The 17,123-nt window shown below is 48.7% G+C and overlaps 3 protein-coding genes across 3 annotated transcripts in view; 1 reads left to right on the top strand and 2 right to left on the bottom strand.

The window, feature by feature from the left end:
* The window catches only part of DNAJC17 (DnaJ heat shock protein family (Hsp40) member C17), a 30,562-nt gene extending 26,994 nt beyond the window's left edge, over positions 1-3,568 (top strand). Inside the window, exon 11 of the mRNA XM_090270424.1 lies at positions 3,383-3,568. Within this exon, the coding sequence (XP_090126550.1) occupies positions 3,383-3,505 (123 nt within the window). The 3' untranslated portion in view covers positions 3,506-3,568. The remainder of the gene's footprint in view (positions 1-3,382) is intronic.
* CUNH15orf62 (chromosome unknown C15orf62 homolog) lies at positions 378-1,405 on the bottom strand. The gene has a single exon (XM_090270425.1). The coding sequence runs from the start codon at positions 971-973 to the stop codon at positions 443-445; it is 531 nt and encodes a 176-aa protein (XP_090126551.1). The 5' UTR covers positions 974-1,405; the 3' UTR covers positions 378-442.
* Positions 3,569-3,732: 164 nt separating the features above from the next.
* On the bottom strand, positions 3,733-7,575 carry GCHFR (GTP cyclohydrolase I feedback regulator). Its single transcript, XM_090270426.1, has 3 exons — positions 7,210-7,575; positions 5,457-5,551; positions 3,733-4,185 (listed from the first exon to the last, which is right to left on the bottom strand). Exons 1-3 carry the CDS (start codon positions 7,243-7,245, stop codon positions 4,050-4,052), a joined length of 267 nt encoding a protein of 88 aa, XP_090126552.1. The 5' UTR covers positions 7,246-7,575; the 3' UTR covers positions 3,733-4,049.
* Positions 7,576-17,123: the final 9,548 nt, after the last annotated feature.

Raw genomic sequence — 17,123 nt, 5'->3', positions numbered from 1 at the left:
CCACTTTCCTCTTAGGCCTGCTTTGGGCCACTTTTGCCTAGACCTGTCCCATAACCTCTCGCTGTTGACAGTAGCTTCAGAGGTGGCTGGGGCAGAGTACCACCTGTCTGATCTGTCCAGTCTGTGTCCTCCACTGCCTGACTCGCCCCTTGTGCCACCCAGCCCCTCTGCTGGCCTCTGCCTGGTCCTGGACATGCAGGCATGGCGTCCCTTTCCCAGCGCAGCCAGCTGCCTTCAGGGCTCACAGCATTTCTAGCTTGCCTCTGTGCCTCTGTCCCTCCACTCTGGGGTGACCTGGAGGACTGTTGAGAACTCAAAGGGCAGGCAGGGCCCTGGATTCCTATCCCCATCTTTTTCTTAATCCACGACTATACCTTCCTTTCCTGGGTCCCCAGGCATTCGGCTCTTCCAGTCACCAGCCCTCTGCTCATCCCCGCCCCATTCAGAAGCTGGGGTCATTGGGAAATTGCTCCCTCAGCATCTGTAGAACTTCCTCAAGAAGTGAAACCCCCAGGTCCACTTTGAAGGAGAAAAAGGGGTCATTAAGGTCCGGAGCAGGTGTCCTCTGGAGGGGGACAGTATCCAAAAGGTCTTCCTCTGAGTATTCATGGAGGGCGCCAGCCAGGGAGACTGCTGAGGGCAGGGTAGCCGAGTAGGCAGCAGTGTAGACAGGTGAGGGCTCCAGGATGTTGGGGCAGCTGGCGCTCTCACAGTAGAGGCGTGGAGGCTTGGGTGGGGCCAGAAGCGTGGCCCGGGGCTGCTCGTCCCCCCACAGTGGCAGGCGCCGGCCATCTGGCCTCCCTCGGAGCTCCCGGACGACCTCTCTGTTGCTGTACTCCTCGTGGTCCCCACCAGCTGTGCTGGCCTGGCTCAGCACACTGCCCTGTCGCCGGAGGAGTCGCCGAGGCCGCCCCAGGCTCAGCCGCTTGAAGAAGGAGGCATTGCGGAAGGAGCCCTTCCGCCAGCTCTCCATGGGACCCAGGTTGCCAGCAGACCTTAGAAACCAAGTTCAAGAGAGGCTAGGGACCATGTGGTCCCTGCCAGAGCAGCAAGTGACAAGAAGTGGGAGACAGCCCACATGGACTTCCCGCAGAGGCCTCCAGCTCTCTGCTCAGCACAGACTGCAGGCCGGCATCCCGAGTGGTGAGACGAGGTCCCAGGAAGAGGAGAGCAGAGTGCTGTGAGTTCCTGGTGTCCAGAGCTTCCCAGAGGGACAGGAGTGGCCTGGTTACTTGATAGCGAAGTGGAAAAAACCTGAAGAGGAAGAAGCAGCGCTTACTGGAGCCGGAGTGAGAACAAATCCAGGGGTGCTGGAGATGGATCTCTCAGGGGGCGGGAGTAGCTTGTGCTCCTTCCTCTCTCCCTGGCTTCTGCCTTTCTCTGCCGAGGCTCCTGACTCTGATTAGTGCCTTGTGCTGGTGTGTGGCGTGGAGGTGTGTTGTTTTCAGCTGACTCAGTCAGGTGGGAAGCTGGGGTTTCAGGCTCTGAGGTGATTGCAGCATCCGCATGCAGGAGTTGGAACAGCCATGGCCAACACCCCAGGGCCACCGGGGAGCTTAAGATTCCTCTGGGGGTTCATCTGGGGGCAGCCCTGCTTTGTGGGTCACCACACTGCCTCCTTCTGCCCCACCACCTGGGGCCCCAGCAGGTGGGCCTGGCTCCCCAGCCCCCAATGTGTCTGGGAGGGAGGAGCTCAGGGAGGGTGGCAGTTAATTGAAAGGCAGGCGTGTGGAACAATTGTTAGGGAAGGAAGAGACCTGTTGCTGGTGTGGGTGACTCAGCCCTGTGGCCTGGTGACAGGCCTTCATTAGCAGAGCCCCCAGATATGGGGGGAAGGAAGCTGAGGGTGTGTTAGCAGGGAGCAGCCCCATGCCAATAAAGGGCTGGCTCCTTCCAGGGCTGGGCTCAGGGCATGCCAGGGTGACTGGGTTTTCCCAGCAGAGCAGTACTACCTGGGGGAGGAGAGATTTGCCCTCCCCTTGGCCTGACACTCCATCCAGTTGCTCAGTTTCCTTATCCTTCCTCAATTTACCAGATGACCTCAGGGCAGGAGAGAACAGCTGAAGGGCATGGTTCCTCTGCCTCCTACCCTGTGCTCCAGTCCTTCCCCGTGGGCCGTGCGTGGGCCTCTGGGGCCTTACTTTAGGTCCCTCTGCTGTGGAGGGGCCTGAGCCGCATGGACTGCCTTGAATTGTCAGCAGTGCTCCCGGCCAAGTTTAGATGTAGGTGGGCCTGGCTGGGAGGGCAACTCTGAGCTTCTGCAGCCCAGGAGAGAGGAGAGCGGTGGGGCTGTTGGGAGGAGCAGGGGATCTGGGCTGAACAGCACTTCCAGGTTCTGTATACACCTTCCTCCTAACCAGGTGGCGGAGGCCTGGCCTCTTAACCCCAGCCACCCCTTCTTACTCCCCGGGTCACTGTCACCTGTCTCCTCCTGACTTACCCCATGAGAGTGCACCAGCCTTGGCCAACCCCAGAACAGGGCTCCACGCCTTTATCTGCTGGGCAGCCCACGGGTCTTGCTCCTTTCTGTGTGTGCCCTCAGGTGGGCTTCACACTGCCCACAGCTCCAGCTGCCGCAAGGGAGGAAGTGACTTCATTCCCACCCCAGACCTTATCAGGGCGTGGGGTTGGCAACTCAGGGCTCTGGCACGGTAGAACCGCCTCTCCACCCCTGGGCCTGGGCCCACTGAGGCGGTTGTTTATTATTCTTTTGATTATTAAAATGTAGCAGTCTTTAATCCCCCTGCACTCTGCCGGCAAGATCATAAACGGAAAAGCCACAGGCCCTACCCTTCAGGAACCCTGGTGTGTATTTTTAGGAGGCAAGCCAGCCCCAGGCTTGTTTCTCTTTTTTAGGGTGGGGCTGGTTGAGACGGTCTAGGGTAGGGCTTCGTTGTCCTGCGTCCTCAGCAGGAGTCAGACCACGGGGTAGATGGGCAGCTGGGAGGGAGAAGTGCTCTCACCTCTGCCTGGCAACGCCCTTTCACTGGGAAGCTGTGCAAAGCAGAGCTGTGGGGTGGGGGGACTGAGAGGAAATGAAGGGGGATGTGGGCTGGCTAGAGCATGAAGAAGGGAATCACCTGGGAAAGATGAACCAGAGCTGACTGTAGATGTGAAGGGCCTGAGAGGGAAGGCGGGGTGATCACTGGTGGGGATGGGCTGAGCAGCTGGCCTGGAGGCCAGAGGCCTGCTTGCTCCAAAGAAGCACAGACGAACAGGGTTGCAGGCTGCTCCAGGCTCCTTCCCTTCCTAGGCATCGTTCTTCCTTGACTCTTGAGTATAGTTCTGTTGAGGCCATCCTTGGAGTTGAGTCTGAGGGGCTGTGCCCTGACGCCAGGACCCCTCCTGCCCCTGACCCCGCCTGTCCCTCCTCTGCCCCCAGGGCTCAGTGGTGTCTGAGAGGGACTACGAAAGCCTCGTCATGATGCGCATGCGCCAAGCAGCTGAGCGGCAGCAGCTGATCGCCCAGATGCAGCAAGAGGACCAGGTGGGGCAGCCCACGTAGCTCCAACCCTGCCACCCCACAGCCTCTTCTTAAGCTTCACCAATAAACTTTTTTTTTTAAGTCCGCCTCTCTTGTATACATGGGTGTAGGGTGCTGGCCTGTCCCAGTGTGGCCCTGATTGCTGGGCTCTTCCTCCAAGGCTCTGGCCAGGCTGGCTCACACTCCGTGGCAGTGGTCAGCCCTCAGGAAGGCACTCCTCTTGATGAGAGTCCCTGCACATGCAGAGCTTAGGCTCAACCGCTCATCACGGCTCTTTATTGGTTTGGAATAACTACACAGCCCTGGGGCCATTGCTCCTGGCCAAGAGCAGCCTGGCTCTTGCCAGCCCCTCAGCCCATGAACATAGACTCCTCTACGACCCGGAAGCCAGGCCAGAAGGTGGAGGGGCACCTGGGAGCACCAGGGCAAGGGGCCTGTCCTCACTGCCCAGTGATGCTGGGCCAGGAAAACAGATGATTTGGGAAGAGAGGGGCAGGGCAGTGAGTGAGGCGAGAGTTGGGATTAGGGTCTGTGACAACCAAAGAAGGGGTGCCCTGTGCACTCTTCAGTGTGAGGGTAACTCCTTGTGCAGGCACCACACCAGCGTCTGGCCCACGCCTGTCATGCTCAGCACACGGAAGCCCCTGCGTTCCAGCTTGTCCAGGACTATTCGAGGCGGGTCGTTGACGTAGTACTCTTTGCTGTGAGCGAAGGAGAGGGGGCAGTGTGAGAGGGTACACAGTGCAGGCTCCACCTACAAAGCTAATGTCTGCTGAAGGCTGCGCCTGGTCAGGAATGCACATAACAGTGACGCATATTTGCTGGTGTCTTCCAGGCTAAGTGCACACTCCCTGCCCCCCTGCCCTGCTAAGCACTTTTTGTGCATTGTCTCATTTATCCCTCTCAACAACCTGAGGAGGCACACTTATTGTTCTCATTTTATAAATGAGAAAACTCAGAGGGCTCAAGTCGCTTTCCCAACGTCATAAGACAGTGGAACCTGTATTAGTGTGATGACACCGCCACGTGCCCTGGCCTGCTGCGCTGTTCAGGAGGAACTGGCTGCTCTCCCCGGGGTCCTCACCCAGGCATCTGGTCCCTCCAGGCGCCCGGGCTGTCCTGCAGTCCTGGGACAACAGCTTGGCTCTAATAGTTCTGGCTCTGGGTGCCTCTCCCTAGCACAGAGTATGCTTCCTTTTTCTTCTTGCAGGTGAATTGATTCTAACGAGCCATCAAGTAGATAAAGGGCTCAAGTACCAAGCTGGGCATCTCCAGACAAATGCCTCATGGCAAAGGGGGGTTGGCTTCAGCCCTCCAACCCTGACCCAAGAGGCTGGCACCAGCTTGCATACCCTTTGCTGCCCCCTTTGAACTGGGGCTCACTCTGGGGACCCTTCTAAGGAGTTCCTGCCTGTGGAGCCAGGGTTCTCCCTGCCTACAGGGTATGAGGAGGAGAGGGGCAGAAAAGGAAGTAGCTCTCACTGTTGAGACTCGGAACTGGTGAGAAGAATGCTAAGGGAAGTGACCGAGTGCCCACGCAGCTGGTTGAGCTGGAAGTAGGACCCAGGCTGCCTGCTCCTGTTCCTAGAGCTTAGCTTTGTTAATCAGCTAGCTTTTCGGGACAGAACACTTTTCCTCTGTGCCTGTCTTTGCCTTGATAAGGTCCAGCTTGGAAGGCCCACTTACATTGTCCTATCTCCAGGGGACTGGACACTGTCCTGGGACTTTGTCCTGAGACTTTGTCCTTGAGCTGTCTTGTGAAGGGAGGGTCAGTGGGAAAGCCTTCGGAGCAAGCCTGGGGGGCTGTGAGGCTGCGGACGGGACTGGCCTTATAAGAGTCCAGAGCCCCAGGAGGCAGGCAGAGGGGCTCCGAGTTGGGTAGTGGGATCGCTCCTGGTCTTAGTGGTGTGTGAAGGGAACAGGGACAGGTCTAGGAGCCTGTGAGAAGATACTTAGGAATGCCGCTACTTACAAGTTGTTTCCCAGGGCGCCTCTTTTTGAGGCCCCTAGATGCTGCATCAGCTCTGGATCCGAGTACTCATCGCCCACCAAGGTGGGGCCCACCTCCTGCAAGGTAAGCCACAGGGGATGCCTGGTTGGCTGCAAGGTAGAGGTGGAAGGTCTCACCTCTCCTTCCTCCCTTGCCCGCTGGCACTGAGCCAGCTTCAGGTAGAGGCTGGAGGAGTTGGTGAAGGACCTTGAGGGCTGAGAACAAGCTAGCAAAAGGTGAGACCAGTTGATGACCCAGCCAAGCAATATGACGCTTTGCCAGCCCCTCCAAGCTGAACTGGCACCTTCATGACGGGCATCGCCCCCCACCTCTGTTTGGTATGTATTAGAACCAGCTGGAGAGCAGAGAAATGGAAGCCTGTCCACACAAAAACTTGTACAATGTTTGTAGCAGCATTATTCATAATTATCAATAAGTGTAAAGAAGCTAAATTTTTTCAACTGTTGAGTAGATAGATAAAATGGTATAACCACAAGATGGAATCTTACTTGCGATAAACAGGAATGAGTACTGATATATATTGCAGTACAAATGAACCTTGAAAACATCATGTAAGTGAAAGATGCCAGATACAAAACCACATATTACGATAGAAGGTAGATCAGTGGCTACTGGGGCTGGGGACCTGGGGCGGGGGTGATGAGGAGTGATTGCTAAGGTGATGGGAATGTTCCAAGATTTCTTAGGATGATGGCTGCAGAACTGAATGTGGCTGAACAAACCCACTGAACTGTAAAATTGATGACTTCTATGGTAAATCACCTGAGGACCACTGAATTCCCACACTCCAGGCTTAAGAGTTTTGGAAGATCTGGGAAGGGGCCCAGGAATCCACATTTTAATAACTTCTCAAGTGACAGGTTCTCAAACCACTACCCTAGGGCACTGCCAAGACCTCTCCTGTCACGTGGTGGGCCCGCCCTTTCCTTCACCCCCAGGAGGTTGCTTACCCTCTGATGGATCACTCACAAACTGGGGGTGAAAAGGGGCAGAGGAGCAACCTGCTGCCCAGCTGCGGGACCAAGTCATATCACTCTGAAGCTAAATGGGGACTTTTGGGGCGACCAGCACCAGGAAACTGTCCCCAGAGAAAGGGGAGCGACTTTTGACTCCTGAATAGTGTTCTCCCCACCTCTACCCTCACAGGCAACAGTCTGCCCTTTCTTCATTACCAGGAAGGTCTTTCTTTTTTCTTCTCCCAAGGACTCAGGGACAGCTCTTCCTGGACATGCTTAAGGGTGCAGCTAGTGGCTGTGGTTGGGCCGGGCACTGGGCATAGGTGTTTTAGCGTCTTGGCATGTCCTTTTCCTTTCAAACCTCCCTCCGGTTATTGCACTTTTTTACCCCCTGCAGAGGAGCGGCTCTGTGTAGGGCAGTGACCGTTGCGCACGTGAGGTCAGGGTTCCCAGAGGGCAGGTAGGACAGCAACCACTAGCGCCTGGAGCTCCCTGGGTCACGCGGACCCATGCACCTGGCCTCCTTCGCGGCCGAAAGCGCCAGGCAGGCCGGAGTTCCAAGTCCCGGGATTCCCGCAGAGTCCGATCCCCAGCCTCCCTCCCCGCGGCCCGGGGTGGCAGAGGGGAGGGGGGCGTGTCCCGGACAGCTTCTGGGCCCAGCACCCGCAGACGCTGCCCGGAAGGGAGGCGCCAAGGTGCCGCCGCAGCGCCGGAGGCCCGGCGGGCCGCAGCTGCACTGGCCAGGTGGGGCTACTCACCATGCGGATCTGGGTGCTAATCAGCACGTAGGGCATGGTGCACGCGTCTTGGCTGGGCTCCCAAGGCGGGCTTTAGGCTTGACTCCGACGTCAACCCTTTGGGCTCCCGGACTGCGACCGCCACCCCGCGTCCCGTTACTCCGGCTCTGGCCTCTAAAGGTGCCAACCCCCCGGTGCGCCGGGCCGCTGACCGTAGCGGCGTCCAATAAGGAGCCAGCTCCCATGACGAGTCCCGGCACCCGGAGATTCAGGGTCCGCCCCTGTCCGGGGGCAGCGCACAAGGAGCGTGTGTGTTGTGGGGGTCTGCTCCGGCACTCGCGGCCGGAGGCCAGGGTGACCCACCAGACTCCTTCCCGACCGCAGGCCGTGGCACCAAGCGCACATCTTGGCTTTGCACCCTCTTACTGCAACACTTTCAGTAACGGGTTCTGAAGTCCTGTTGGTCTCCCCCGCCCTCCCCTCCCCGTCCCAGTGAAGCAGAGAAGGGAGCAAACGGTGACCCCGCTGAAGCTTCCCAAGCTCCAGCCCACAGCACCCAGGGACAACTCTAAACGTTTTAGCGGATAGCACTTGCGGTTCCCAAGCCAAGTTTTCCAAAGACTCCTACAGAGGAGTAAACACAGGGGTAGGAGGCTTGTGGTTACAGCTAAAGTACCACATCGCGTGCGCGGCGCATTCCCGCCTCTCTAATTCCTAGCACAGTGGCTGGACCTTGCATTTCTGGGGCGCTAATAGGTAACCCTGTAAAGAAAGCGAGCACTTGACTCGGTGCCAAGCCTGGAGGGACTGGAACCAACAGAATTTGGCCCTCAGTTCCGAACGCTTTCCGCGAAACTGCAGAGAAGTGGCGCAAGCCGAGATCACAAGGCAACACCTGAGGCAAAATAAATAACTTCCCCCGCACTAGTCACCCCGGAGAGGGCAGCAAGTTCACCTCCGTGCGTCCACGCCCTTATCTGGATGTAGCAAACAAAATTTGACAACTCAACATTCTTGTCTTATTGTGATCGTGATTGGTTCTTCTTCTTTTTTTTTTTTTTAATCCTCACCCGATATGTTTTTATTGATTTTAGAGAGAGAAGAAGGGAGGAAAGGAGAGAGAGAGAAACATCGATGCACATCAACGGGTTGCCCCCGACCCGGACTAGAATCCTCGACCTAGGTGTGTGCCCTGACCGGGTTTACGGAGACATCGCTTCAACCAACTGAGCCACTCGGCCAGGGCGTGATTGCTTCCTTGAAAAACAAAGCAAAACCAAAACCGTCTGTAACCTTCCAGCCCAGCGATTGAAAAATCTTGACTTCATTGCAGGGTTCTTATGGGTTACACTCTGTCTCCAGCACTTTGACAGCAGTGAAGAGAGGTGTAAGGGAAATAGGAAGTTGTATTTCTACAGGATCCTTACTGGTCTAACTTATTTTCTGTACTCTCTACACGCCCCCACACTCCCCGCCAAAGTTAACAATTTAGCTAGACAAATAAGACACAGGCATATTCATGATTAACAAAGGATTTGTTAAACTGACAAACAATGAATGGCCAGAACATATAAAGAATTACAAATCATGAGAAAAAAGATAAATCAATAGAAGAAACATGGGCAAATGACTAAATAGGCACTTTTCAAAAGAGGGAATGAGAACGGCCAATAAACATATAGCACGGTGTTCAAGATCATTAGAAATCCCAGAAATGAAAATTAAGCTACATTTTTAACCACAATGAGATACTGTTTTAATGATTTGCCAAAAAAAAAAAAAAAGTAAACATCAAGTACTGGTGAAGATGATTGGTGAAGATATCTAACAACTGAAACACTACTGTTGGGATTGCAAATTATGGTTGATGCAATTACCTTGCACCTTGGCAAACAATTTGGCAGCATCTGGTAAAGCTGAGATGTGCATTCCCCGTGACCCAGCCCATCCTCTCCTGCATAAACCTCAGGAAAACTCACTGAGTACAAGAATATTCATAACAGCACCCTGACCAGTGTGGCTCAGTTGGTGGCGTGTCCCTTGGCAAAGTTAGGTTGCCTGTTTGATTCCCTGTCAGGGATGATCGATGTTTCTCTCCCTCTCTTTTTTCCTCCCTTCCCCCCTCTCCAAAAATAATAATAATAATAATTTTTAACAGCACTGTTTGTAATTAACAAAAAAACTAGAAACAGTCCTATGTGCATGAATAGTGGAGTAAGTTTTTGGTTGATTCTGTTCCAGAAGAAATTAAAAGATAATTTTACCCACATTTTTATTCACATGTGATTTGCAAATCAGACAGCATAGTCCTCAGTGTGAACTTAAGGCATGCTCTGAGATGGTAGGAGGAGAACACTTTTTAAAAGATACAAGTTGCTAGCTGCTGATCATTAAAGTGATGAGTTGTTAGGGAAAACAAGACCACAAACTTATATCATTCTTTTGCCAACTGCCGGGGGCAAGTGGACATTCAACAGTGGCTGACTCAGTGCTCAGCAAGTGGGGCTGTGATACAAGAACGATGGGTAACCTACGATTAAGTGTTTGCTAATGTTCTAGTTCCAGCTTGTAGAGCAAAAGCTTTTGGGTTATCAACAGAAATCAAATAGCACAGGGATATTGTTCATTCTGCAGGCTGTTCCCAGTTCCAAGGAGTAGAGTCATGCTCTGGAAGGAGCCTCAGAGTTCAAACTGCAAAAATCCAAATGTTGGGCCACCAGTTATGATATTAAAGTTCTTATAAGTCTTCAATTCACAAGATGGAAACTGTATAGCAATAAAAATGCTCAGTGAAAAAGCAAATCTTGGGAAAATATAGAACAATTGTATTTACATAAAGCTCACAAACTTGCAAAACTAAGCAATATATTGCTTGGAGATTAAAAACAGAGGTAGTCAGCCCGGACTGGTGTGGCTCAGTTGGATGGGTGTTATCCTACAAAGCAAAAGTTTGCCAGTTTGATTCCCAGTCAGGGCATATGTCTGGGTTGTAAGTTTGCTCCCTAGTCAGGACGTGCTGGAGAGGCAAATCGTCAGTGTTTCTTTCTCATATCGATGTTTCTCTTCCTCTTTTTCTCCCTCACTTCCCCTCTCCCAAACAAACAAACCAACCAACCAGAGGTGGTCAAATTATAAAGAAAATTAAGGGAATGATAAATGTAAATTCAGGGTAGGGGTTATCTTAGAGAGCAGGGAAAGGGATGGGATGGGGGAAGACATGTATTATAAATATTCTTTTGTAGCCATTAAATAATTTACAAGAACAATTTAAAAATGACAAATTTTTAGAGTGTCAAAGTCCACAGAACAGCGATTTTCAACCAGTATGCCTCAAGAATTTTTAAAACATGCAATACCTAATTATTTAGTCAAGAGCACTGACCTCTTTTCCGTTAGACTGTCAGATTTAAAAATGACAACAGCCAACACAACAATAGCCGTCTGGTGTGAATGCCCTGTCTTGGCCGTAAATATGTAGGTCATAAAATAGCGTTGCGTCTTATTGGTCACGTCACATAAAGTTGCGCCCATTGGTTAATTCTTGGTACTAGGAATCCTTATATACAAGTACAGGCACCTGATATTTTAAAAACTCACTTTGGAGCAAAAAGGGTAGGTAATTACTACCTACACTTTGTAAATCTTTTTTCTTTTTTTAATACCTTTTATTTGTCAGATCGGCAAAAAAGTGTTTTTTTCGTGCGTGTGCTGCAGAATTTTAATAATTACTTTATGTGTGCCATGGGATGAAAATGGTTGAAAATTGCTGCCTTAAAGTTTAGACACAGGGGTAGGGCCACCATTCCAAGGCCACGGTTTTCAACCTTTTTTGTCTCATGGCACACATTACCTAATTACTAAAATTCTTGGCACACCAAAACACATATATTATTTTTGCTAATCTGACAAGAAAATGAATATAATTTTGATTCATTCACACCAGGTGGCTATTGTTGTTGGCTGTAGTCATTTTTTATTTTTTATTAGTACTATTATTTATTGTTGACTCTATTACAGAAGTCCCCATTTTCCTCCTCTGCCCACAGCCACCCAGCCCCTGTACCTGCTTCCCCTGGCCTGCACTGCACCATTGTTCATGTCCATGGGCTATGCATATATGTTCTTTGGCTAATCTCTTCACCTTCTTTTATTCAGGTCTGTTGTCATTTTTTAATTTGACAATCTAAGGCAAAAGAGGTCAGTGTCCCTGACTGAATAGTCAGGTATTGCATGTTTTAAAAATTCTTGCGGCACACCGGTTGAAAATTGCTGTCCCAAGGCATTTGACTATGTCGTCTCTCTTGGAAGAGCCAGGTAGATGAGGGTGTCATGTTCTGGGCAGAGAGCAGAACTGGAGTTTGGGGTCTGCCTGCTCTGCTCTCCTCTCTCAGGCTGGGACGTGGAGAGGTGGGGAGGTGAGAGAAGGGCACTGCATAGCTCAGGCTGCCAGGGCTTTATTACATTTGCAAAGCTGGTCTGCAGATGCAGCCTCAGATAGAGAGCTTCATCCAGAATCACCCACCCCACTGCTGATTCCCTGGCAGCCTCATGCCCCCCAGATAACATCTTTAATATCTAGGGGGAAATGAATTCCCTCGCTTGGCCTGCCCATTTGGCCTTGCCTCTTGCCATAGTCTATTTATCTGGCAGATCTTCTTCCCCTGTAAACAGAGGAGAAATTGTTCCTCCACAACTCAGCTTTTCATCATGAAAACATCATCCAGGTGACAGGGCCTGGATGTTGGTTGTTTTTCTTTCCTCTGCTTAGCTTTTATGGACGGCTTCCGCCTTAAAGTTGTGTTAGGCACAGGGGACATGGAGATGAATCAGGTATGAACCCTGTCCTAGTACAGTGAGCACTCCAGTGAGGTAGACAGACTAGAAAGCAAATGATCATGGGACCACGTGTAATGGATGTAACAGAGCTTCAGAATATAGGAAGGATGATAAAAAGGTTAATTCTACCGTAGGAAATGAATTTTTATTCTCTCTAAAATTAAGTTAATATTTTTCTTATTACAGAAGAAAAATTTACACATGCTTAGTTCAGAAAGAATGAGAAAAAAATAAGGGAAAAGGGTAATGAAAACACTCTTTTAATATGAAAACACTTAAAAATAAAAGGTCAAACTGAGAGGCAACAAATGTGTATTGAGATAAAAAAGAATAGCTATTAGGGAAGCATTGATTCAGGAGGAAACCCAGATAATGTTCTTATTAGAAGGAGACAAAGGCAAGGTGTATTTATGTGAAAGGGAAGGGAAACAATTATATCAATAGAAGGAAGGAATTTCTTTTTCTTCTCTCTTTTTTTAAATCCTCACTGAGGACATGCTTATTGACCTTAGAGAGAGGAGACAGGAGGGAGAGAGAAACGTTGGTTACCTGTCCTACACACCCCGATGGGGACCAAACCCATAACCTAGGCATGTACCCTGACCGGGAATCAAACCCGCAACCTTTTGGTGTTTAGGCTGACACTCCAATCAACGGAGCCACACTGGTCAAGGCTAGAAAGAAGGCATTGCTATTGGTGCAAATAAGCTAACTTAGTGACTAATTCTAAACAATGTTGTTAATTTTCAGTCCATACTCAACAGTACAGTAAGCAGAATATCTGCTTTCTTGTTATCATTGCAGAAAGTTCTTTAGGACTGCAATGTTGCTTTAGGCCGAGTCCAAAGGTTCATTTGCCCTGTTTAACATTCCAAAGGTTAGAAGCAATGGCAGCTCAGGCTCCATTTATAGCTCTGGCTGGGTGGCTCAGTTGGTTGGAGTGTCATCCTGTGAGGTACACCAAAAGGCTGCAGGTTCTTGGGGCCCCTGTGGGAGGCAATCACATCGATGTTTCTCTCTCTCTCTCTCTCTCTGTGTGTCTCTCTCTCCACCTCTCTGTAAAATCGGTCAATATATCCTCGGGTGAGGATTAAAATAAAAAATAAACAAAGTGGCTCAATTCATGTTATTTTTTTTGCATATTACAACATTACTTACAATAGATAAGACAGGCAAAACATCCTAACTGTCCATTGAGGGATGAATGGATAAAGAAGATATGGGACATATATGTAATGGAATACTACTCAGCCATAAAAAGAGGAAATATTACCTTGGCTGGTGTGGCTCAGCGGGTTGAGCACTGGTCTGTGAACCAAAAGAATGCCAGTTTGATTCCTAGTCAGGGCACATGCCTGGGTTGCCGGTGGGGTCCCCAGTTGCGGATATGTGAGAGGCAATGGACTGATATTTCTCTCCCCTTCTCCCTCTCTTCCCCTCTCTCTATAAATAAATAAATAAATAAATAAATAAATAAATAAATAAATAAGATATTGCCATTTGGAATAAGGATGGATCTTGACAGTGTTCTGCTAAGGGAAATAAGTCAAAAGGAAGAGGACGAAAACCTATAATTTCACTCATATGTGGAATATAAAACAAAAAGTAACAGACTAATGAAACAAAACAAAATTTGTTGATAAATACAACAGAATGGGGTTAACAGGGTGTAAAGAGGTGGGGAGAGGGCGAAGTGGGTTAAGGGGGTCTAATATATGGATGGTAACAGAATGAAACTAGACTTTGGGTGGGGAGCACACAATGGAGTACACAGATGTCAAATTATAATCTTGTACACCTGTAAATTATATAATGTTATTAACACCTACTCAGGCTCACTCCCTCTGAGCTCCAGCACCAGGGTCGTAACTTGAGGGATACCAGTGGTATACAGGAGAAACTAAGTGTCTGGTGTCAAGGCAAGCAGAGGCCATTGTCCCTTTTTTAAACCCTCCCCCCACAGAGCTGGCAAGCTGGTGCCATATCTGAGACTCCATCAACCTGGCTAACACTGTTTGACTTGCCTTGGAGATCCCCAGAGACCCTTCCCCACCCAACTTACGGGCCCACCCAAGCTGCTTTTCTATATGAATGGCTGGTCTTGCTTCACAACTTCCTAAATCCTATCAAACAAGCAACATCTGGTCTCAGCGAGCCCCAGGTCCAGCACTAGCAACAGCCAGCCTAGAGTCACAGGTTGGCTTCACCTGAAATCTTCAAGTCCAGCACAAGTAGCACGATCTCAGATTACTCTATTGCTAAGGCAGGGTGGCCCTGGGCAAAACACAGGTGGGGGCTGACCTTACCTGCATCATCTGGGAAACCCCAGGGCCAGCACACCCTGTGGACAGCTACAGACCACATCAGAGCACCACCACCCTGCCCCTGCACAGCTGATCCTCCACGGAGGGTGACGGTTGGTGGTAAGTGGTCACAACCAATCCTTGTAGCTAACTGTACTGAGTAAATCCCTCCCATTGATTTGCCTAGAGCAACCAAAGCTCAACTATAAGAGGAAGGTATACTCAGCCCACACGAAGGGTGCATTTTGAGTACCCAGCTTGAGTGGTAGGGGACGCTGTGCCACTGGACCCTACAGTACACCTACTACATTAGGCCACAGTGCCAAGACACGGAGTCAAAGCAGCTCTACCTAATACATAGAAACAAACACAGGGGGGCTGCCAGACAAGGAGACAAAGAAACATGGCCCAAATAAAAGAACAGATCAAAACTCTAGAAAAAGAGCTAAACAAAATGAAGATAAGCAATCTATAGATGCAGATTTCAAAACATTGATTATAATGGTGCTCAAGAAAGTCAGTGGGTACTTCAACAGCATAAAAATGATCAAGTCAGAAATGAAGAATTCAAATAAAGAACAATTTACAAGGAAACAACAGCAGAGTGGGTGAAGCCGAGAATCAAATCAATGATTTGGAACATAAGGAACAAAAAACCAACCAATCAGAACAAAAAAGAAGAAGAAAAAAATCCAGAAAATGAGGAAAGTGTGAGCAGCCTCTGGGACAACTTCAAGAGGTCCAACGTTTGCATCATAGAAATGCCAGAAGGAGGAGAGAGAGAGAAATTGGAAATCTATTTGAAAAAATAACAAAAGTAAACTTCCCTAATTTGTTGAAGGAAATAGACATTCAAGTCCACGAAGCACACAGAGTCCCAAACAAGATGGATGCAAAGAGACTCACTCTAAGACATATCATAATTAAAATGTCAAAGGTTAAAGACAAAGAGAGAATCTTAAAAGTAGCAAGGGAAAAGCAGTTAGTTATCTGCAGGGGCATTCTCTTAAGACTGTGAGCTGATTTCTCAAAAGAAATTTTGCAGGCAAGAAATATTCAAAGCAATGAAAAGCAGGGACCTACAGCCAAGGTTGCTCTACCCAGCAAAGCTATCATTTAGAATCAAAGGACAGTTAAAGAGTGTACCAGACAAGAAAAAAACCAAAGGAACTCATCATCACCAAACTATTATATACGAAATGTTAAAGGGACTTATTTAAGAAAAAGAAGATAAAAACTTGAACAATAAAATGGCAATAAATACATATCTATTAACAATTGAATCTAAAAAAACAAACTAAGCAAACAAGAACAGAGATGGAATCAGGGATACAGAGAGCGTTTTTATGGTTGCCAGATGGGAAGGGGGTGTGGGGGAATGGGAAAAGAGGTAAGGGAATTAAGAAGTACAAATACGTAGGTAGTTACAGAATAGCCATGAGGGCGTAGAGTACAGTATAGGAAATGGAGTGGTCAAAGAACTTACAGGCATTACCCACGGACATGAACAATGGTGGGAGGAGGGGGTTGCCAGAGGGAGTTGGGGGTGCTGAGTGGAGGGGGGCAAAAGGGGAAAAGTCAAGACAACTGTAATAGTATAATCAATAATACATAATTTAAAATACTCTTCTTACCACCAAGACAATTATAATTAATCCCCTAGTGTATTTCAAGAAGTATTAATTGAAATAAATCCTTAAGGAATAGCAAGTATTGGTGAAGTTCTATTCCTTAAACTGTGTGGTGACTACCTCATAATTTTGAAATTATTATTTACAAAGTACATATACATTAAATGTACTCATATGTCAAATCATCTCACAATTAAAAGGTAAATTAACATAATATCTAATCAAAGAGTTGGGGAGGGTTGTGAGTTCAATCCTGGTTGGGGCTCCAGCGAGAGACAACCCATCGATGTTTCTCTCTCACATTGATTATTCTTTCTCTCCCTCCTTTCCTCTCTAAAATCAATAAACATATCCTGGGGTGAGGATTAAAAAGAACTGGAGGACTCATCTACATATTTTGGCTGTCACTAAACTAAATTTTAACTTTTAAGAAATGCTGACAATCATAGTCCATAAAATCCTGTATTTTTAGTTTCTAAAATTACAAAAAGTTACATAAAATCACGAGTAAAATGGAATTGTAAAAGACTCTATGGGCCACAGGTGGGCCCAGAAAAACTGATGAACACAGATTAAAACACCCCCCTCCAAACACACGAAATGGTATCTGAACCGACTTAAGCAATCAGAGATCAAGTTTCAGCTGCACTCGAATGTTAGAGGAATGAATTTCATTTACCGTCTGAAAACGGAAAGTTTATAACTCTATCCCTGGTTAATACAATAACGACAATGTAAGTTTTAGACTTTTTTTTATATTTTAAATTTTATTATTTTTTTAGTGCTGATGTGATACGAATTTAAAAAAGCTAGCCTTAGGAACTCAGGGACCTCTTGTGGTCAACCACCAATAATCACTAATGTATCTGTTCTAATTTGAACTGCGAAAGGCGCTAGTGTCTAGTATTTAGTAAATGGTTTTCGTAAAAATGCATAAACAAATTAAGCCGAAATGAAGTCGGAGTTACGACAGACAGCTAAGGATAGGTGGGGAGAGAGTAGAAAATGGGTCATTCTAAGAGGAAGCAACGGTAGACACGAAGGCAGAAAGATACTCCGGGAACAGCAGGTAATCTCGTGTGACTGTAGAGAAATGGCAGCTCAGAGCGCTAGACCCGAGGGGTTTCTGCTCCACCCTCCGCTCCAATAAGTCAGCTTTCCGCCC

The sequence above is a fragment of the Furipterus horrens genome, unplaced genomic scaffold, assembly GCF_987537825.1.
Source record: "Furipterus horrens unplaced genomic scaffold, mFurHor1.1.pri manual_scaffold_3, whole genome shotgun sequence".
Classification (NCBI taxonomy): Eukaryota; Metazoa; Chordata; class Mammalia; order Chiroptera; family Furipteridae; genus Furipterus; species Furipterus horrens.
The sequence above is the reverse complement of the archived record's forward strand: the minus strand, read 5'-3'. Positions and strand labels throughout refer to the sequence as shown.